Source organism: Scyliorhinus torazame, chromosome 30 (genome assembly GCF_047496885.1).
Source record: "Scyliorhinus torazame isolate Kashiwa2021f chromosome 30, sScyTor2.1, whole genome shotgun sequence".
In the NCBI taxonomy this organism is placed as follows: Eukaryota; Metazoa; Chordata; class Chondrichthyes; order Carcharhiniformes; family Scyliorhinidae; genus Scyliorhinus; species Scyliorhinus torazame.
The window spans coordinates 5646998-5669159 of NC_092736.1; the positions used below are offsets into that span (position 1 = coordinate 5646998).

The following is a 22162-nucleotide window of genomic DNA, read 5'->3' on the forward strand; positions in this document are numbered from 1 at the left end:
GGATGGGAGGGGGGAATTACTGGGTTGCTGCTGCTGGGGAGAGGGGGGAGCTGGTATGGGAGAGGATGGGCGGGGGGGCACCGCCTGGGGGAGATACAGCTGCGTGGGAACCGGGTGAGGAGCTGGAAAAAGGTGATGGCTAATCGACAAGGGGGGGGGGGGGGGGGGGAAGGAAGCCCCCCCCGACTCGGCTGATCACGTGGAACGTGAGAGGGCTGAACGGGCCGATAAAGAGGGCGGGTACTCGCACACCTTAAGAAACTTAAGGCAGATGTGGTTATGTTACAGGAAACGCACCTGAAACTGATAGACCAGGTTAGGCTATGCAAAGGATGGGTGGGGCAGGTGTTCCATTCGGGGCTAGATGCGAAAAACAGGGGGGTGGCTATATTAGTGGGGAAGCGGGTAATGTTCGAGGCAAAGACTATAGTGGCGGATAACGGGGGCAGATACGTGATGGTGAGTGGCAAACTACAGGGGGAGACGGTGGTTTTGGTTAACGTATATGCCCTGAACTGGGATGATGCCAATTTTATGAGGCGGATGCTAGGACGCATTCCGGACCTAGAGATGGGAAAGTTGATAATGGGGGGAGATTTTAATACAGTGTTGGAACCAGGGCTGGATAGGTCGAAGTCCAGGACTGGAAGGAGGGCGACAGCAGCCAAGGTACTTAAAGATTTTATGGAGCAGATGGGAGGTGTAGACCCGTGGAGATTTAGCAGACCTAGGAGTAAGGGGTTCTCGTTTTTCTCCTATGTCCATAAAGTCTACTCGCGAATAGACTTTTTTGTGCTGGGTAGGGCATTGATCCCGAAGGTGAGGGGAACGGAGTATACGGCTATAGCCATTTCGGATCACGCTCCACACTGGGTGGTCTTGGAGATAGGGGAGGAAACAGGAGGGCGCCCACCCTGGAGAATGGACATGGGACTAATGGCAGATGAGGGGGTGTGTCTAAGGGTGAGGGGGTGCATTGAAAAGTACTTGGAACTCAATGATAATGGGGAGGTCCAGGTGGGAGTGGTCTGGGAGGCGCTGAAGGCAGTGGTTAGAGGGGAGCTGATATCAATAAGGGCACATAAAGGGAAGCAGGAGAGCAAGGAACGGGAGTGGTTGCTGCAAGAACTTTTGAGGGTGGACAGACAATATGCGGAAGCACCGGAGGAGGGACTGTACAGGGAAAGGCAAAGGCTACATGTAGAATTTGACTTGCTGACTACAGGCACTGCAGAGGCACAATGGAGGAAGGCACAGGGTGTACAGTACGAATATGGGGAGAAGGCGAGCAGGTTGCTGGCACACCAATTGAGGAAAAGGGGAGCAGCGAGGGAAATAGGGGGAGTGAGGGATGAGGAAGGAGAGATGGAGCGGGGAGCGGAGAGAGTGAATGGAGTGTTCAAGACATTTTATAAAAAATTATATGAAGCTCAACCCCCGGATGGGAGGGAGAGAATGATGGGCTTCTTGGATCGGCTGGAATTTCCCAAGGTGGAAGAGCAGGAAAGGGTGGGACTGGGAGCACAGATCGAGGTAGAAGAAGTGGTGAAAGGAATTAGGAGCATGCAGGCGGGAAAGGCCCCGGGACCGGATGGATTCCCAGTCGAATTCTATAGAAAATATGTGGACTTGCTCGCCCCGGTACTGACGAGGACCTTTAATGAGGCAAAGGAAAGGGGACAACTGCCCCCGACTATGTCTGAAGCAACGATATCGCTTCTCTTAAAGAAGGAAAAGGACCCGCTACAATGCGGGTCCTATAGACCTATTTCCCTCCTAAATGTAGATGCCAAGGTCCTGGCCAAGGTAATGGCAATGAGAATAGAGGAATGTGTCCCGGGGGTGGTCCACGAGGACCAAACTGGGTTTGTGAAGGGGAGACAGCTGAACACGAATATACGGAGGTTGTTAGGGGTAATGATGATGGCCCCACCAGAGGGAGAAACGGAGATAGTAGTGGCGATGGATGCCGAGAAAGCATTTGATAGAGTGGAGTGGGATTATTTGTGGGAGGTGTTGAGGAAATTTGGTTTTGGAGAGGGGTATGTTAGATGGGTGCAGCTGTTGTATAGGGCCCCAGTGGCGAGCGTGGTCACGAATGGACGGGGATCTGCATATTTCCGGCTCCATAGAGGGACAAGGCAGGGATGCCCTCTGTCCCCATTATTGTTTGCACTGACGATTGAGCCCCTGGCGATAGCGTTGAGGGGTTCCAAGAAGTGGAGGGGAGTACTTAGGGGAGGAGAAGAACACCGGGTATCTTTGTATGCGGACGATTTGCTACTATACGTGGCGGACCCGGCGGAGGGGATGCCAGAAATAATGCGGATACTTGGGGAGTTTGGGGATTTTTCAGGGTATAAATTGAACATGGGGAAAAGTGAGTTGTTTGTGGTGCATCCAGGGGAGCAGAGTAGAGAAATAGAGGACCTACCGTTGAGGAAGGTAACAAGGGACTTTCGTTACTTGGGGATCCAGATAGCCAAGAATTGGGGCACATTGCATAGGTTAGATTTAACGCGGTTGGTGGAACAGATGGAGGAGGATTTCAAGAGATGGGATATGGTATCCCTGTCACTGGCAGGGAGGGTGCAGGCGGTTAAGGTGGTGGTCCTCCCGAGATTCCTCTTTGTGTTTCAGTGCCTCCCGGTGGTGATCACGAAGGCTTTTTTTAAAAGGATTGAAAAGAGCATCATGGGTTTTGTGTGGGCCGGGAAGACCCCGAGAGTGAGGAAGGGATTCTTACAGTGTAGCAGGGATAGGGGGGGGCTGGCACTACCGAGCCTAAGTGAGTATTATTGGGCCGCTAATATTTCAATGGTGAGTAAGTGGATGGGAGAGGAGGAGGGAGCGGCGTGGAAGAGATTAGAGAGGGCGTCCTGTAGGGGGACTAGCCTACAGGCTATGGTGACAGCCCCATTGCCGTTCTCACCGAGGAACTACACCACAAGCCCGGTGGTGGTGGCTACACTGAAGATTTGGGGACAGTGGAGACGGCATAGGGGAAAGACTGGAGCCTTTGGGGGGTCTCCGACAAGAAACAATCATAGGTTTGCCCCGGGGGGAATGGATGGGGGATATGGAATGTGGCAAAGAGCAGGAATAACGCAACTGAAAGATCTGTTTGTGGATGGGAAGTTCGCGAGTCTTGGAGCGCTGACCGAGAAATATGGGTTGCCCCAAGGGAATGCATTCAGGTATATGCAACTGAGGGCTTTTGCGAGGCAACAGGTGAGGGAATTCCCGCAGCTCCCGACACAAGAGGTGCATGACAGAGTGATCTCAAAGACATGGGTGGGGGATGGTAAGGTGTCAGATATATATAGGGAAATGAGGGACGAAGGGGAGACTATGGTAGATGAACTAAAAGGGAAATGGGAAGAAGAGCTGGGGGAGGAGATCGAGGAGGGGCTGTGGGCAGATGCCCTAAGCAGGGTAAACTCGTCGTCCTCGTGTGCCAGGCTAAGCCTGATTCAGTTTAAGGTATTACACAGGGCACATATGACTGGAGCACGGCTCAGTAAATTTTTTGGGGTGGAGGATAGGTGTGCGAGGTGCTCGAGAAGCCCAGCAAATCATACCCATATGTTTTGGTCATGCCCGGCACTACAGGGGTTTTGGATGGGGGTGACAAAGGTGCTTTCAAAAGTAGTAGGAGTCCGGGTTGAACCAAGCTGGGGGTTGGCTATATTTGGGGTTGCACAAGAGCCGGGAGTGCAGGAGGCGAAAGAGGCCGATGTTTTGGCCTTTGCGTCCCTAGTAGCCCGGCGCAGGATATTGCTAATGTGGAAAGAAGCCAAGCCCCCGGGGGTGGAGACCTGGATAAATGACATGGCGGGGTTTATAAAGCTAGAGCGGATTAAGTTCGTCCTAAGGGGGTCGGCTCAAGGGTTCACCAGGCGGTGGCAACCGTTCGTCGAATACCTCGCAGAAAGATAGACGGAATGGGAAAAAGAAGGCAGCAGCAGCAGCCCAGGATCGGGGGGGGGGGGGGGGGGGAGGAGGAACCAGAAGGACTCTCAGGGTTGTTCATATATACTGTATAGTATGTATAGGTCGTTGCTACAGATAATTATATATTGGACTGTTAAATTATATTTTTGGAGAGTGTTACTTGTGACAAGGCAGTTGCCAATTAGGGCTAGTTTTCATTTTTGTTTTTTATTATTTATTCATTTTTTGTTTATAAAATAGGTCATTGTTATTTGTGTTATAATATTGTGTAAAGGATGCACAATGTACTGTGTTGGTTGACCAAAAATTTTCAATAAAATATTTAATAAAAAATAAAAATAAAAGAAAATCAGTCCACAAGGATGCAGTGTTCACCTATCCCCCTCCACCTATCCAAAGCCCTCAGGGCAATGTCCAATAACTGAATTGTCAATGCGAACAAGGGGAAGGGACAGTGGGGTGGGTGGGGAGAGAGAGAGAAAGAAAGAACACACCGGGCACCCCTGCCTTGGTCCCCTGTGCAATTGAAAATATGCCGAGCTCACATTGTACGAGCACTAACTAGCCTTGTGTGCTTCGTATAATCACCAAACCCACGGCACAAACGTAGGCCCTATCCCAAACCGTTCCAACACTGAACAAATATCCCCATCCCTATCGAAGGCCTTCAGCATCCGATTCCACAATGACTTGCTGCTCCTTCTGCCGGGGACTAAACCACATTGCTGATGGTGGCTTTGTCCCAAGTGCTTTTCAACTTAATGGAGGGCAGCAGCCTGGGCTGTACGTGAGAGTTGAATGCGGGTCAGTTGTGATTCCCTTTTGGAGGCAAATAACCTGCCACCCTTGCTGTAATATAGGAATGGCTGCTGGAACAATGTATCCTGTACTGTAATTGTCTCTGGCTCCAGAAGAAAAGGAAAAAGTTGCCATGTGTGTTCTGAAATCATCCTACATTAAGTGTATTGTGGTTGAGAATGTTGAGGATATTTGGAAAATGGTTGAATTAAAACATTGCAAGTTTGTTTTGAAGATTTGTCTTCATTGCACTAAAAGATATTTGAAATATCCATATTGCTGTCCTCATTAACATCAACTAACTCAGCAGAAACCGAGCTGTCTTCAGTAACAACTTGCATTTATATATTGCTGTTCATGTAATAAACATCCCAAGGTTCTTGGGAGCCTTATAAATAAAATGTGATGCTGAGTCAAATTAGATAATATTGGGGCAGATGGCACACAGTTTGGTAAAAGGGAAAGGTTTTAAGTGTCTGAGGAGAGCAGGATCGAGAGGTTTAGGAAGGGAATTCCAGAGATTAGCGCCTTTGCAGCTGAAGTCACAGCTGCCAGTGCTGGAGCGATTTTAAAATTGGAGATGCTCAAAAGGCCACAATCCAAGGAATGCAGAGGTCTTGAGTGTTATGAGACTCTAAAATTAATCTTGCTATATATTACACAGCAACACAACACTCTTCCACTTCAAGTGTTAAGTTTGTTTGACTACATGTAAAACAGCTTGTTATTTTTATAGTTAATATTTTGCTGAAGTATTAATAAGTCTTTATGGTGTTTCTGTTTTGCAGATCTTTGATGATTATTATCATTTCCGGCACAGAGGGTTGGTGAAACGATCATTGAATGAACACACATATCATCAGAATAAACTGCGACAGGACCATCAGGTACACACAGGGCTAAGCTTGAATTCATCTTTTCCATTCGTAAATTGGCTCTTGGGAACTTTGGCAACCAAACTAAAATTTGAAATTTTTAATAACCTGTGATATGGCTTTTGTTTAAAGATCGTGCTCCCAAGTTAAATGCAAGAACTATAAATTGTGTGCAGGTTTGTGAGAGCATAAGCAGTGTAGTAAATAGAATCTTAGTAAGCACATCAGCAATGCAATCTGTAAGCTCTCTATTTCTGTACCTAGAGAGAGTACTTTCAAGCTGAATAACGCAGGAATAAAATGCTGGTGGTTGCTTGCGAATTATGAAAATCATGCAAGGAAGTGTATGACCTGGTGCTTCATCAAAGGTTATTGTGTAAATAAGAGCTCCTGGTGTAGTGTGTAACATTGGCTAGTTAATAGGAAATGGAGTAGGCATTAATGGTTGGTAGGCGTGTCACAGGGACCAGTGCCGGGCATCAACTTGTTACAATTTATATAAATGACTTGGATGGAGGGACCAAACATTGCTAAATTTGCTGATAAAATGAAGGGCGGTAGGAAGTTGTGAAGAGGGCATAAGGAACCTGCAAAGGGACATTGGTTAAGTGAGTTGGCAGAAATCAGGCAAATTAAGTATAATGTGGGTAAATATGCAATTTTCCATTTTGACAGGAAGAATAAAATAAAGCAAATCAAACTGGTGAGAGATTGCAGAGCTCTGAGATGCAAAGGGCTCGATGTCCTAGTGCATGAATCACAAAAGGCTAGTATGAAGGTACAACAAGTAATTAGGGAAGCTAATAGAATCATTTATTGCAAGAGGAATTAAATACACAAGGGAGATTGTGCTTCCGTTGTACAGGGTGTTGGTGAGACAACATATGAAATACTGTGTATAATATTGATCTCTTCATTTAAAGAAGGATATAAACATGTTGAACGCGGTTCAGAAAAGGTTTAGTGGACTAATGCCAGGATGGGCAGGTTGTCTTTGATGAAGGCTGGACAGGATAGGCTCATATCCTCTGGAGTGTAGAAGAGTAAGAAGCAACTTGATTGAAACTATTTAAGATCCTTGGGGGTCTTGACAGGATGGATGTGGTGAGGATGTTTCCTCTTGTTGGAGAATTGAGAACAAGTATAAGTCACTGTATAAAAATTAGTCCCTCTTAAGAGCGATGAGAAATTCTTTTGAGGGTTGAATTTTTGTAACTCTTCAAAAACGAAGTGGAAGCAGTGTCTTTGAATATTTTTTTAATTTTAGAGTACCCAATTATTTTTTTTCCAATTAAGGGGCAATTTAGCATGGCCAATCCACCTAACCTGCACATCTTTGGGTTGTGGGGGTAAACCAGGGTTAGCACACTGGGCTAAATAGCTGGCTTTTAAAGCAGACCAAGGCAGGCCAGCAGCACGGTTCAATTCCCGTACCAACCTCTCCGAACAGGTGCCGGAATGTGGCGACTAGGGGCTTTTCATAGTAACTTCATTGAAGCCTAGTTGTGACAAGCGATTTTCATTTCATTTCATTTCAAACCCACGCAGACATGGGGAGATGGGGAGAATGGTCACTGAATATGTTTAAGGCAGAGGTTGAGGAAGGGGGTGGGTGAGAATGTGGAGATGGGTTACAACCCGATCAGCCATGATCCTATTGAATGGCAGAGCAGGCACTAGGGGTCGACCGTGGCTTCCTGCTAATTTGTATGTTTGTATTTATAATTTGAAATGTAACACTTCAGTGGACTGAATATCCCACATTTCAGCCTTAGGGAACATCTTTCTTGACTAACCTTTGAATTTTTGAGGAGTCAAGAATTATCTCCTAAGTGCACATGGTGAAGACAGCGAGGGTGGAGCAGCAGAGGTTGGTGGACTTTTTTTTTTAAATGTGGCCAATCCATCCACCCTACACATCTTTAGGTTGTGGAAGTGAGACCCATGCATCATGGGGAGAATGTGCAGACTCCACATGGACAGTGGGCTGTAAGGCAGCCATGCTAACCACTGCGCCACTTGCCGCCCTGTGGACCTTCATTCTTGAGGTGAACCACCAGTACTCGCTTGTCCCAACCCTGAATTTTTTTGGCAAGTCGGGAAAACTGAGACACCATTCGGACTATTGTCAACAAACACCCCATGCTCAAGGGGTTAGTTTTATGAATATGGGGGAGAAGGCCAGTCGCCTCTTAGCACACCAGCTGAAGCGACAGGCGACTTCCCGGGAGGTTGTACAGGTACGCAATACGAGCAGCAGCCTGGTTTATGCCCCTCCTCATGACAATCCGTTTATTGAATCATTCAATTGGGGCCTCTATAGATCGGAACCTCCAGCTGAGGGAGTTCCGACCCTTAACCGAGCCCGCATAATCCTCCGAGATCACCTCTGGGAGATGGGGCTCCAGCCACCACACCAGAAGTTGGTCAAGTAACTTCACATCCACATTTTAAGAGTGAAGTAGGTCGATACGACCAACACTTATTGGCTGCACTAAATTGTCCCTTAATTGGGAAAAAATGAAAAGGCTGAGGGGTGGCATAATAGAGGTACTTAAAATTAGTTTTTATCAGGGCAGCACGGTGGCACAGTGGGTTAGTACTGCAGCCTCATGGCGCCGACTTCCCAGGTTCGATCCCGGCTCTGGGTCACTGTCCGTGTGGAGTTTGCATATTCTCCCTGTGTTTGCAGAGAATGCTTCCTCTTGAGGGGCAGAACATAATTAATTGGAGGCCATCAGTATAGCATAGTCACTGAGAATTCCAATAGGAAATTCGGAGACAACTTATTTACCTAAAGAGTGGTGAGAATGTAGAGCTTGCTCCCACTGGGTGGTTGAAGGGCACAGTATTTAAGGGGGAACCAGATGAATTTACAAGAGCTGGGAATAAAGGGTTACAATGGCAGATTTGGATGAGGAAAGATCAGGGGATGCTTGAGTGGACCAAATGTTGGCATAGCCAGTTTGGGCTGAATGGCCTGTTTCTCTGCCTTGCATTGCATTTAATCTTGTGTATGTAACACCTCTGGATTAGCAGCTAGTCCGGGATCAGTTCTGCAGCCTAATCCTTTGATGTTTTGGACTGTGTTTGCTTACTGTAATGCTTCTAGACTAGTTTTGGGTGCCTATAATCTGCTAACTGTAATTCACAGCCTGGGGCCTGTGTTCATAGTTCACAAAAACAAAATCCAGCCTCGGGATACATATGAACTGAATTTACTAGTCCTGCTTGTTTCCCTCGGGTGGAAGCAGTATTCAGTGTTCAGCTGACGCTCTGCTTTAACTCCCATACCAATTCTTTAGATCCCATTGGCAATTGAGGAAAACTTGAAACTGCTATTTTAAATGCTCCAGTTATGCTCTGGAGGCCTTGAGGTGCTATTGTCGTCTACAAAACTTATTCCCTTCAATTTATCCATGGAATCCCTACAGTATAGAACGAGGCCGTTCGGCCCATCTGGTCTGCACCAACCCTCTGAAAGAGCACCCTAACCAGCCCCCCCCCCCCCCCTCCTCCCTGTAACCCCACCTAACCTACACATCTTTGGACACTTAAGGGGCAATTTAACATGGCCAATTCACCTAACCTGCACATCTTTGGACTATGGGAGGAAACCCACACAGACGGTCATCCAAGGCCAGAATTGAACCTGGGTTCATGGTGCTGTGAGGCAGCAGTGCTTACCACTGTCGCCTGCAATGTTCTGCATTCACAACACTGATTCTAATTAAGGGCATATGGTCTGAATTCTGCTTGTGTATTTCAGCTTCTGGTCATGTTTTTGTGGACTTGTTTTCAATATAGGTGGGCTTAACCCCCAATATTCTGGCTTCAATCCACTTCATTTATAATTTAATTTGAAGTGGAGGCAGCATGGTCAACTAGTGCCATGTTCACAACCTTTTGTGAAGATTTGATGACTGAACAGGACTGCAAATTTCAGTGCTGTCTGCTTGGATGTTGGAAGCAGTCATTTAATCATCTATATCTTAGTGGCATTGAGAATATAATCATGGGTCATCTAAGAAGAGGTGTAACTGACTTTTATGAAATATTCCAATTGCATGCAATATTGAGTGCTGCTTAACCTTTGTCCCTTTTGGTAGTAATAAACAAGCCGATGTCTTGTACTTTTTCTTTTTGAAAGTGCATGCTGCACAGGATGTACAGGGAATGCAATGATTCTTTTTGAAGCCGCTCAATATTCCAGTATCTAGCTATGGTGTCTGGTGTAACACAACACGTGATTTGGCAGTTCCCAGGTTCGGTTCTCCATCCCCAGCTGTTGTGCTTCAAATTTTTGACCCAAGTTTGGAGGCGAGTCAGAATTAGCTAGGTGTCCCACTGCTGCTCCTTGCCTTGCTACAAAGTGGTGAGAGAACAGGGGATCACTTGGCTGTGTGACTCATTCCAGGGAGGGGCAACCTGTCAACGCTTCATTATGAAGAATTGCCACTTGGGTGAGATACTGCAGGGTGAAGTTTGGAGTTGTTTTTCCGGAAGAGAGTGCTTTGAAAAGGTTCCCTGAATATTTGCTATTTCGTCTTTTCAAAAATATATTGTTGTATTTAGCAGTAATTGACGGTGTTACTTAGTATCCCCATTAATGAAGCAATGAAGGAAACACGCAATACAGACTTGGGTTGAACTTTGATTCAGTAACAGAGGCAGTTTATTTCCTTTGGAGTAAACCAACAGGATGCAGCTGGCAGAGGCAAACAATGCACACAAAACAGTCGACCTGCGATTTGTGTCATATTCCCACGCAAAGAGGGCAAGGCATACCAGTCGCATTGTTTCTGCTTCACAGTTTGTCTCCTTTGATAAATATGAAAGAGGGTTGTGTGTCCAGTCTTTACAGTCTGTCAGTCTGTTCAGCATTGTGTACACTCCTTTATATTTAAAAAAACCAGGAGCAGGTAAGCTGACTTCCTTCTCGTGTGCAATTGATAGAGACCACTGGTTGGGGGCATGTGCAAACTGACCCCTTTTGCAGCTCTCTCTATTGGGGCACAGTTGAACTGCAACTCCCTTCTCAACTGATGAAGTACTGTCTATTTTTGCAGCATATGCGGTGTAAGGGCTGCATTGGTGACTATCATTGCAAGTATTGCAAACAGCTGCTTACAACATGCACATAACTTTTCTCCTCTTGAGATATTTTGGGCTGAAGTATTGTTTAATTCTAGTTTCCCCTACATGGAGGGTTGCCAACTCTTGATGTATTCCTGGAAGTTTCAATCACAGACCTCGTCTCCCGTAGCCTCACCCAGTCAAACAGACTTTTAAAAACTACCTCCAGTGTATTAGTTGTAAAAATAACGTTGAAAGAGAGTCAAAATAACATTTAATGTCCCGATTTTTCTCCTGGGTTATTTAGTTATTCACAGGAGTAACCAAGAGATTAATCTGAAGGGATAATAATCCTACCTATATAAGCTTTTAAATACATATTGGAGAAAGCCTGGGTGAAATTGATGCAACAATCCAATCTCCAAGGAGACTCGGTGTTAATTTGGCCAAAGAATGCAAGCAAGTGCTAAATGAAGACATGCCTGTTTAAAGTCTGGATTTAGCGCACAACATTCCTAATTGTTGATTACCATAATTTCAATTTGTACCGGGGTGTTAAACCAGACACCTGCAGATTTGCTACTCGAGTGAAGCAATGTATATGGAGTCCTTGCACCCACTTTGAATGTGGGGCTGTCTTCTCCTTTGGCAGTCCCTCGTGAGCAAGGATGGCTTGGTTCCTCTCTGGTTCTGAGATGGCTGATGAGTCCAATGTGCAATCTGAAGACTCTACTATTTGCTGAGCAGTTGGTGCTTGAAGGGTGGAGTGGATCAGCTGTTTGGAGCACCTTTTGTACATTCATGACTAGCATGTTTGGTGCCTTTCTGGATGAACATTATCCATTTCGGTTGATTGCACATCAAACTGTCCCATGAGTTGACATGGATATTTGACCCCTCCAGGACACGCCAAAAGTATTTTCCGTATCTTGGGAGCGTCTGCTGAGCGAAGAGAGATGTATACTGTTGTGATGACAGAAGATAATTTCTGAGCAAACCAAATCCCAGAGGGAAACTTGGCTTACAGGTCCATATCCTTTTTCTGTATTCTGAAAATGAGAAAACCTACTAATCTCGGCAATAAGGGGCAGCACGGTGGCACAGTTGTTAGCACTGCTGCCTCACAGCACTGCGGTCCCAAGTTCGATCCCGGCCCTGGGTCACTGACCGTGTGGAGTTTGCACATTCTCTCCGTGTCTGCGAGGGTCTCACCCCACAACCCAAAGATGTGCAAGGTAGGTGGATTGGCCACGCTAAATTGCCCTTCGTTGGGAAAAAAAAATGGGTACTCTAAATTTAAAAAAAACTAATCTCGGCAACATGAAATCCAGTAATGCTTTTGGAAATTAAAAATAGATTGTTTCTTAACAACAAAACTTAAGCACACAAGATTACATAATTAAAATTAGTTTTACAAAACATTCCCCCAAAAAGACCCTACTTAGTCAGACCCACAAGTGTAAACAACCTAGGCAATGCTCCCTTTTATAGATGTTTAACTATGAAATCCAGTAGTATTCTCCCAAGGCAAAGTTGCAGTTGCTGTCACTTTGAGGCATATGACGCAACCTCCCAAACACTTATTCCACTCTGCGTGGAAATCCAAACCTTTAGAACAGGGCTGTGTTTTGCAGCCTCAACATTTCTGGCTTGACTGGATGGCTGATTCAAACTGCACCTCCTCTCCCTGCCTAGAACATAGAACATACAGTGCAGAAGGGAGGCCATTCGGCCCATTGAGTCTGCACCGACCCACTTAAGCCCTATCCCCGTAACCCATTAACCCCTCCTAACCTTTTTTGGTCACTCAGGGCAATTTATCATGGCCAATCCACCTAACCTGCACGTCTTTGGACTGTGGGAGGAAATCGGAGCACAGTTGCCAACAGGCCTTCCTCGCACAGCCAATCTACAAGTACTCCGCAGTAACTAAAATACCTTTTTCCTTCATGTCGTCTCCATTCCATTGTTCTCGGCACGTTTTTGAACGCCATATTTCCAAAATATAAGAATCTTTAATGCATTACTTTTGGGTCAAATAAAATATCCTTGTTTACTTATAAAACTGTTGCAAGTTCCCTTTGAAATGGCTGAAAACAACAGATATCCAGGTACCTCTTAAAGCAAATTTCTGTTTACTTCGAAATCACGTGGGAAAATAGGAATTAGGAGCAGAAGAGGCAATTTAGCCCATTGAGCCTGCTCTGCCATTCAATCAGATCATGGCTGATCCTGGTATCAAATCCACCTGTTCCACGTATCTTTTTTTGATATAAATTTAGATTACCCAATTCATTTTTTCCAATTAAGGGACAATTTAGCGTGGCCAATCCACCTAGCCTGCACATCTTTGGGTCGTGGGGGTGAAACCCACGCAAACACAGGGAGAATGCGCAAACTCCACACGGACAGTGACCCAGAGCCGGGATCGAACCTGGGACCTCGGCGCCGTGAGGACCCCCCCCCCCCCCCAATATTATCAGAAATATGCTATCTCCTCCTTGAAACCATTTAATAATTCCGATTCCACCGCACTCTGGGGCAGTGAGTTCCACAAATTCACCACCCTATGCGAGAAGTAGTTCCTCCTCATCTCAGTTCTAAATCTACCACCTCTCAATCCAAATCTGTGACCTCCTCATTCTCGATTGCCCTACAAGGGAGAACATTTGGTCTAAGTTTACTTTATCAATATCAATCCATTTTAGTATTTTATATACCTCGATCAGATCCCCTTTCATTCTTCTAAACTCCAGCGAGTTTAAAGAACCCAAACTGTTTGATCTCTCCTCTCTACGTCAACCCTTTCATCCCCGGAATCAATCTGATGAACCTCTTAACTGCCTCCAATGCCACCACATCCTTCCTCAAATAAGCAGACCAAAACTGGACACTACTCCAGATGTGGTCTCACAACACATAAAATTGCAACAGCACTTCTCTACGTTTATACTCCAGTCCTTTTGCAATAAACGCTAACATTCCATTTTTCTTTTTAATTGCATGCTGTACCTGCGTACTGACTTTCTGCGATTCATGAACGAAGACACCCAGATCATTTGATCTGGAAAGTCTGCTTGCAAATGCATGCATTGAGCACCTTTAGTCCTGGCAAAAGGTCTCCATTAATCTTTTCCCAGATTAATTCATTCATTTATGCGCACACGTGCGTGCACCCACCTTCTTTACAGAATAACACCATATTCGAAAGAAATCGTTTTTGAAAATCTATTCTCTCAAGACAACAAATTTCTTCACCTTTGGTAAACTTTCTGCCAACTTAGGGAACTGTGAAGTGAGTGTTCTGGCTGGCACGTGATGGCAAGTTGAAGGATGCACGTGGACCGGGGATGGGGCGTAATAGGTCCTCGTGGAGGAAATCCAGAGGAAAACGACTGTCCTGTACCTGCTGATGCAAAGAACTTCACCTCTCCTTTCTGTCCCTCCCTCCTAGTACTGCTCTGCCTAGTTTCCTCCAAGCCAAGGGGGATCATTTCGGCAAATGCCCATAACCAAGTGTTCCATTTGTCTTGCTGTCTCCAATAACGTGGAATAGCTTAGGATTTGCTCTTTAGGGATGAAGTCCTCCATCTCTGTCGTAAGGATTGCTGATGTTGATATCTTGATAGTTATCCAACAAATCCCCCAATGAATTTCAGAGGCTGCCTTTACTGGTCTAGCATCACGAACATGAAAGGATGTGTATTATTTTAAATAACACTTAAAATCCATCAACATCTTGTGCTTCCAGACAACTGGTTACTATTGGGAAAGTGCGTTGGGATAAGTGCTAACCACCAAAATGCCATGCAGCCGCCTTTAAATGAGCAGTAGTGGGCATTTTAGGGTAATCAACCCTTTAATGAGCTGCTTGCCATCTGTTCCTAGCAAGAGCTTCTGTTTCTTTTCCACAATGGGAACTGGAATTAAACATGGATCAACTGGTTTCAGCTCTAGACTCGTAAGAGTTTTGTGCCTGAACGCAATTTCAGAATTCAACCACTTTGTCTTGTGTGCAAGAGACGACAGAAGTAGTCAGCAGGATTACAGACGCATTCACTGAGTGGGCATCTTGCATAATCTTTCCAATTGCAGATGCTAACTGAAGCGGTTTCCTCTCTGTCCAAAGATGTGCCGGTTTGGTGGATTGGCCAAGATAAATTGCCAATAAGTGTCCAAAAAAAGTTAGGGGGGGTTACGGGGATAGGGTGGAGGTATGGGCTTAAGTAGGGTGCTCTTTCTACAAGGGCCGGTGCAGAACCAATGGGCTGAATGGCCTCCTGCACTGTATTTCTATGATTCAACAAACGTTTTTGCTCTTTGCTGAGATTTAACTTTTTGCTGTATAATGGCAAAAATACAGTGGGAAAAATCAGATTGATTTCTTTGCAAGTTTGCTTTCCAGCTCTTTAGGGAAGGACATCTGAAGGAGACTCTGCTATCTTCCGTGCAAATATTTTGACTGCAGACTATGAAGTACAGTTTGGGTGGAAACTGAAGTCATACATTGCAATGCAAGTTCTCAACCAACTTGTCCTTCATTATTTCATCATACTGATAATTCCTTTTGTAGACTTGACCACCAGCTGATACTCTGCAGGAGTAATTGGGACCACAATAGTGATTTGCGTTTCTCCCTCCCTTGAAACCCAACAGTAAAAGCTAAAATGGGTTACTAAGTTGGAGACCCTTGTGACTTGGTGAAATGAAAGGAAAACCGCAAACTTGAAGTAACAGGGATGTACACACTTCTGGCTCGACTCTTGCGCAGTTGTGTGGGTAGTTTGGCCATGAAGCTTGGAATGAGATTGGATTGGTTTATTGTCACGTGTACTGAGGTACAGTGAAAAGATGGTCAGGACGAATCGGGTCATTGGGCTGAAGCCCATGATCATGATGGCCTTCCACAATTTATGCTGCTCCCACCAAACACACCCTCCCCTTTCAGCATTCCAAAGGGACTGTTCCTTCAACCCACTCTTCCATCAGTGTCCCTTTCCTACCGCACCTTTCTGTGCGACTGCAGGAGATTCAGCTCCTGTCCTTTCTCCCCAGACCCCAAACACTCGTTCCAATTGAAAGTGATTTACATACACTGTTACTGTTACCCACAATGCGGCCTGCTCTACATAATAATAGCCCTTTATTGTCACAAGTATGAAGTTACTGTGAAAAGCCCCTAGTCGCCACATTCCGGCGCCTGTTCGGGTAAGCTGGTTCGGGAATTGAACCCGCGCTGCTGGCCTTGTTCTGTATCACTAACCAGCTGTCTAGCCCACTGAGCTAAACCAGCCCTCATCGTGGCGATCAAATGTAGACTAGGTGGTCTCTTTGTGGAACAAAGCCATTTCATCCACAATCTTGATGGCGAGCCTCTGATTGCCTTTCCTTTAATTCTCCATCTTGCTCCCACCTGCTCTGACTGTTCTGTCCTTGTCGTGTTCCAGTGAAGCTCAAGGGACTGCACTCCATCTTTTGACTGGGCGCTTTTCGGCCTTCTGGACTTCACCTCTAGCTCAATTTTACATTGGCCCAGATTACTATCTGGCTTGTAATGTATTTTTGTTCTTGCAAAGAGCTGATGCTTGCGTGGTGAACCAAAGACTGGCTCCTGTGGTGTAAACGTTTTAAATTGAACTGAAAGAGAAATGGGTAGACGGCGCAATTCCTTTTATACATGGAAGGAACTTCACGGTTCAATTCACACTTCCCCCGGCAACTGTTTGTTACACAGGACCATTATCAAAGGCCGAGAGATCTGAGTTGTATCACCAATACTTTGCCATTCTTGGAATAGATGCTGGAATTTTGAAATTCTCTGCAGTTTAAAATAGATTTACTGTGGATGGTCATGAAGGCATTAAAATTGATTCACTCTGATCTTAAACTCACTTCTACTGCAAGAATGAGCTTCTTTGTGTGGGATCATAGTTTAAATTGAGCTTCTTTCTGTGGGATCATAGTTTAAATCGGTCGACAGTAAAAGAAAAATAATGACATGATATTGGTCTTTCATTAACTGGATCATTTCACTCCAGTGCTCCCATCTTATCTAGTCACTTGCTATCTGCTGTATTTCAGCCTATATCTTCAAATATAATTTGTTTATCCCTTCTACTTCTGTTGATGGAGCTGAAATTGTGGGTGGAAATCTTGAAATGTCACAATCCATTGATCTGGGTGCTAAATTAAAAGTTTGTGGGGTTTGTAACATTGTACGGTGCAGGATGTTTTGATGCTCGTTACATTGTAATAACCAGGGTGGGACCCTCTGGGAGTGTTTTGATAGGTTACCTGATCATTACTAGGGTCACCTTGAGGCAGTATGTTCAAGGGAATCTGCTAGCTGAGTATCCCAAAGAAAAAAGGGATATGCAACAAGTCTCCGTCAAGTTAAAGGAAAGGTTCAAGTAAAAAGGCTGCTGGGGCTAAGGTATGTGTTTGGAACTGTGGTGTTCTGCTCGGCACAACCATTGATCTGAAAGTGTGCTTGTAAGCTACTGTGAGGGTACTTGGGAATCCAAGAAGGTTGAATCTCTAAAGTGAATTGAAACCTGTGGGTGGGCAATTGTTAAAGCCGCCCGAGTAAGGATGACGTTTAGAAAGAATTCCAAGGCAGGATCTTCAAAGGGTGGAAATTAGAAACACCTAAGAAAGATTAAGTTTGTGAGCGTGGTTGACTCTCAGTGGGGCCAACATCTGGGTGATTGCAAAATTTATGTAATCTGTTTTGGTTGCACCTGTGATTTACTCAATAGCGTGATGTGTCTGACCAGTTCTTTTTTTGTTAATTCACATGTATCTCATACTTACCCTGAAGAGAATAAGATGCCTATTGTAAATTGTTTTACCGTTCACCTTGTGTAAAAACGTTTGTTCAAACCCGTGGAATCTTGGGCCTTTATTATAAAAGCGGGTGCCTTGAATATCAACCTTTATCTTCTTCAACCAAAGCATTATTGGTCCCTAACGGGATCACTCCACATGCCCTGCAATCTGTCTGGCCAAAGATCGTAACAAGTCCCAAGAAACTTGAAGAATTTCATAATCCATAGTTAAGACTTTGTTTTGAAGGCAGCTGTGGGCATTTTTTTAAAAAGGGGGTGGCTGTGCCCCCATGTGAAACCAGCCCAATTATGTACAGCCTTTAACTAGAGCAGCCAAAAACTGTACTTCGCTTTTCATTCCTCAAATTACTAGGCACCCTGACGGAGCACAAGTATTATCTTTTTAATTCATCTACGGGATATGCAAGAAGTCTCAGTCAAGTTAGGCCAGCATTTATTGCCCATCCCTAGTTGCCCTTTAGAAGGTGGTGGTGAATTGCTGCCTTGAACAGTCCTTGAGGTGTAGGTCGACCCACAATGCTGCTAGGGAGGAAGTTCCAGCATTTTGCCCCAGCAAAGAAGTAAATGGACAATTTATAGCATAACCATAAGACCATAAGACATAGGAGTGGACGTAAGGCCATTCGGCCCATTGAGTCCACTCCACCATTCAATCATGGCTGATTTCAACTCCATTTACCCACTCTCTCTCCATAGCCCTTAATTTCTCGAGAAATCAAGAATTTATCAACTTCTGTCTTAAAGACACTCAACGTCCCGGCCTCCACCGCCCTCTGTGGCAATGAATTCCACAGACCCACCACTCTGGCTGAAGAAATTTCTCCTCATCTCTGTTCTAAAGTGACTCCCTTTTATTCTAAGGCTGTGCCCCCGGGTCCTAGTCTCCCCTGCTAATGGAAACAACTTCCCTACATCCACCCTATCTAAGCCATTCATTATCTTGTAAGTTTCTATTAGATCTCCCCTCAACCTCCTAAACTCCAATGAATATAATCCCAGGATCCTCAGACGTTCATCGTATGTTAGGCCTTTGGGATAACAGTTTATATAACTTTTAGCACCTTTCTAGGCCTTTGGGAGACTGAGTTGCCAATCCATTATTGAAACACCGGCTGCTGTCATTGTATACAAGCATAAGTGTCGGCTTCCTAGTTTAAAAAAAATCAAAACCTTCCTTTGATCAAACTGCTCAAGCTAATGGTTCAAATGGGTCACATTACTTCAGTTTTGCCCTAAATTTGCAAACAGTCCCAAAAATAATTGTATAACTCTTCATAATTCATGGAATCCCTACAGTGCAGTAGGAGGCCATTCGGCCCATCAAGTCTACCCTGGCCCTTGTAAAGATCACCCTACTTAGGCCCACGCCTCCACCCTATTCCCGTAACCCCACCTAATCTTTTGGGCACGAAGGGGCAATTTAGCACTGACAATCCACCTAACCTGCACATCTTTGGACTGTGGTAGGAAACGTGAGCACCCTGAGGAAACCCTGGTCCCTGGAGCTGAGGCAGCAGTGCTGCCCACTGAGCCACCCATCACGCCTTGTAATTGTAACACCTTGGGAGGTATAAGGTTGAGTGGAGGCGAAAACGTCGTCTGGCTTGATGGGGTTGGTGTTGAGTAATGCGGTTTCAACTGCAAGTGCTATGACATGTCATCTGAATGCCATATGTGATTGGCTGGTTTGAATACTGCTAATATTTCTACCTGGAGTACTGGAATGCAGAACACACAATATGATTTATATTGTACGTTGCTCATTAGAATAATTGACTCTAAAATTTGACATTCCAATTTGAAACGAGTGTCTTGTGCAGAATTTCAGAGAAATGAATGGGCGAAGAAAGCCAACCAGAATAGAATTCTTTAGAACAGAAGTTCTTGTTCTGTCCAGCATTTGTCTAATTAAATTGTTTTTGATCAGGTGGAAAGTTATGATGTTGGATCTTTGTCCTGCTGACTAAGGTTTTAAGGGTGGCTTGTGTGAAATAACAAGTGTTTCTCATGTCTTTCTCAATGTCTGTCTCAGCCTGGGGGATAAGTACGTCCAAGCTGGTAGCTTTTGAGGTCTGGTAATTGTTGCTTAATTGATTTGGCTAAAATTGTGTTTCTAGTTAAAAATGGACATCAGCCGGTCAATATGTATAATCTAGAAAGGAGATATGAAATACTCCATTTCCATTGGCAACATATCTTGAATCTTTAGTTTCAAAAAAATTTCATTATTTGTAAATTTGTCAGGTATGGGGGTGGGGTACCTTGAACAGAATGTCAAATCTGCCACCATTTCCTTCCACTTGAATTTGTGAACTTTTTCATTAATCAGGTTTAACAAAATTGCTTTGTGATATCTACAGAGAAGGTTAATTTGTTCTTTCCTAAGATTCAGTTTTATTTTTGTAACTAGGTCAAATGGCTGGAACAGCAAGTAATTAAGAAAAGGACAAAGCGGGATATTTACATGGAACCAAATGACCCCAAATTCACACTGCAGTGGTACCTGGTGAGTAGTAATTTTTGTTGGCATCAGTTTATTAGAATGAAACGGTGCAGATCGTTCCCTGTGATTCTCCACATTCACAGAATCCTCACTCATTGGTGAAGACTTATCCATGAACTGTAAGGGGAAGTAAAGAAATACGATTTTATTTTAAAAAAAATATCTGCATGGACTGGATCAAATTATAAGGGGAGGATAATCGACAAGGTTGATTAATGCCGTCATTTGAAAATTTTTAAATTAAGACTAGTAAATTTTTGTTTGACAATATTAAAACCATGGCATCCAGATTGAGCACAGATCAACCATGATCTAATTGAATATGGCACAGGCTCGAGGTGCTGAATGGCTTCCTCCTGTTTCTGTGTTCCAATGATTGCTGTAAATGTTGTGCTAATTGTGTGTGGTTTGCATTATATTTTGATCAATCTTGGGGAGCTTTGAAGCCCTGAGAAACGACCATCAGCAACTGTTCCTCGGCCTCCTTAATAATTTCATGCTAGGGCAGCATGGTGGCTCAGTGGGTTAGCACTGCTGCCTCACGGCGCTGAGGCCCCAGGTTCAATCCCGGCTCTGGGTCACTGTGTGGAATTTGCACATTCTCCGTGTTTGCGTAGGTTTCAGTCCCACAACCCAAAGATGTACAGAGTACATGGATTGGCCACACTAAATTGCCCCTTAATTGGAAAAAATTAATTGGATACTCTATATAAAATTTTTTTAAAGCTCCCTCCCTCCCTCCGTCTCCCTCCCTCCCTCCGCCCCCCTCCCTCCCTTCGCCCCCCCTCCCTCCCTCCCCTCTCGCCCCCCCCTCCCTCCCTCCCTCTCGCCCCCCCTCCCTCCCTCCCCCTCGCCCCCCCCTCCCTCCCTCCCTCTCGCCCCCCCCCTCCCTCCCTCCCTCTCGCCCCCCCCTCCCTCCCTCCCTCTCGCCCCCCCCTCCCTCCCCTCTCGCCCCCCCTCCCTCCCCTCTCGCCCCCCCCCTCCCCTCTCGCCCCCCCCTCCCTCCCTCTCGCCCCCCCCTCCCTCTCGCCCCCCCTCCCTCCCTCTCGCCCCCCCTCCCTCCCTCTCGCCCCCCTCCCTCCCTCTCGCCCCCCTCCCTCCCTCTCGCCCCCCTCCCTCCCTCTCGCCCCCCTCCCTCCCTCTCGCCCCCCTCCCTCCCTCTCGCCCCCCTCCCTCCCTCTCGCCCCCCTCCCTCCCTCTCGCCCCCCTCCCTCCCTCTCGCCCCCCTCCCTCCCTCTCGCCCCCCTCCCTCCCTCTCGCCCCCCTCCCTCCCTCTCGCCCCCTCCCTCCCTCTCGCCCCCCTCCCTCCCTCTCGCCCCCCCTCCCTCCCTCTCGCCCCCCCTCCCTCCCTCTCGCCCCCCCTCCCTCCCTCTCGCCCCCCCTCCCTCCCTCTCGCCCCCCCCTCCCTCCCTCTCGCCCCCCCTCCCTCCCTCTCGCCCCCCCTCCCTCCCTCTCGCCCCCCCTCCCTCCCTCTCGCCCCCCCTCCCTCCCTCTCGCCCCCCCTCCCTCCCTCTCGCCCCCCCCTCCCTCCCTCTCGCCCCCCCTCCCTCCCTCTCGCCCACCCCCTCCCTCTCGCCCCCCCTCCCTCCCTCTCGCCCCCCTCCCCCCCTCTCGCCCCCCTCCCTCCCTCTCGCCCCCCCTCCCTCCCTCTCGCCCCCCCTCCCTCCCTCTCGCCCCCCCTCCCTCCCTCTCGCCCTCTCGCCCCCCCTCCCTCCCTCCCTCTCGCCCCTCCCTCCCTCTCGCCCCCCCCTCCCTCCCTCCCTCTCGCCCCCCCCCTTCCCTCCCTCTCGCCCCCCTCCCTCCCTCTCGCGAACTTGGGGCAGAGAAAGCTCTCCTGTTCTCCTGTTCAATCAGTGCCAGCCAGAGGAGCACTAGTCGGGGCTGGTGTGATCTTCAGCTCCTGTTGGTCTGTTTTGTGCATAATATTCCTGATTGACTCCATAGAAATTCAGAGATGCATCTTGATGTGGCCCAAGAGTACTTTTAGACAAATCATTGAAGCATCTGGGGGCACCAAAAACGTGTCTTGTTTCCCCTGGCTTGCATTGATCTATATCATATTTTGCATGGGGCTTTTAAATTATTTCTAAATAAATGCAGACTCTGCC

The 22162-nt window shown here is 46.4% G+C and overlaps 1 protein-coding gene across 1 annotated transcript in view; it reads left to right on the plus strand.

Annotated features, from left to right (window-relative positions):
- The window catches only part of LOC140404257 (furin-like), a 130598-nt gene that overhangs the window by 61282 nt on the left and 47154 nt on the right, over positions 1-22162 (plus strand). Inside the window, exons 3-4 of the mRNA XM_072492588.1 lie at positions 5541-5639; positions 19962-20057. Of these exons, the coding sequence (XP_072348689.1) occupies positions 5541-5639; positions 19962-20057 (195 nt within the window). The remainder of the gene's footprint in view (positions 1-5540; positions 5640-19961; positions 20058-22162) is intronic.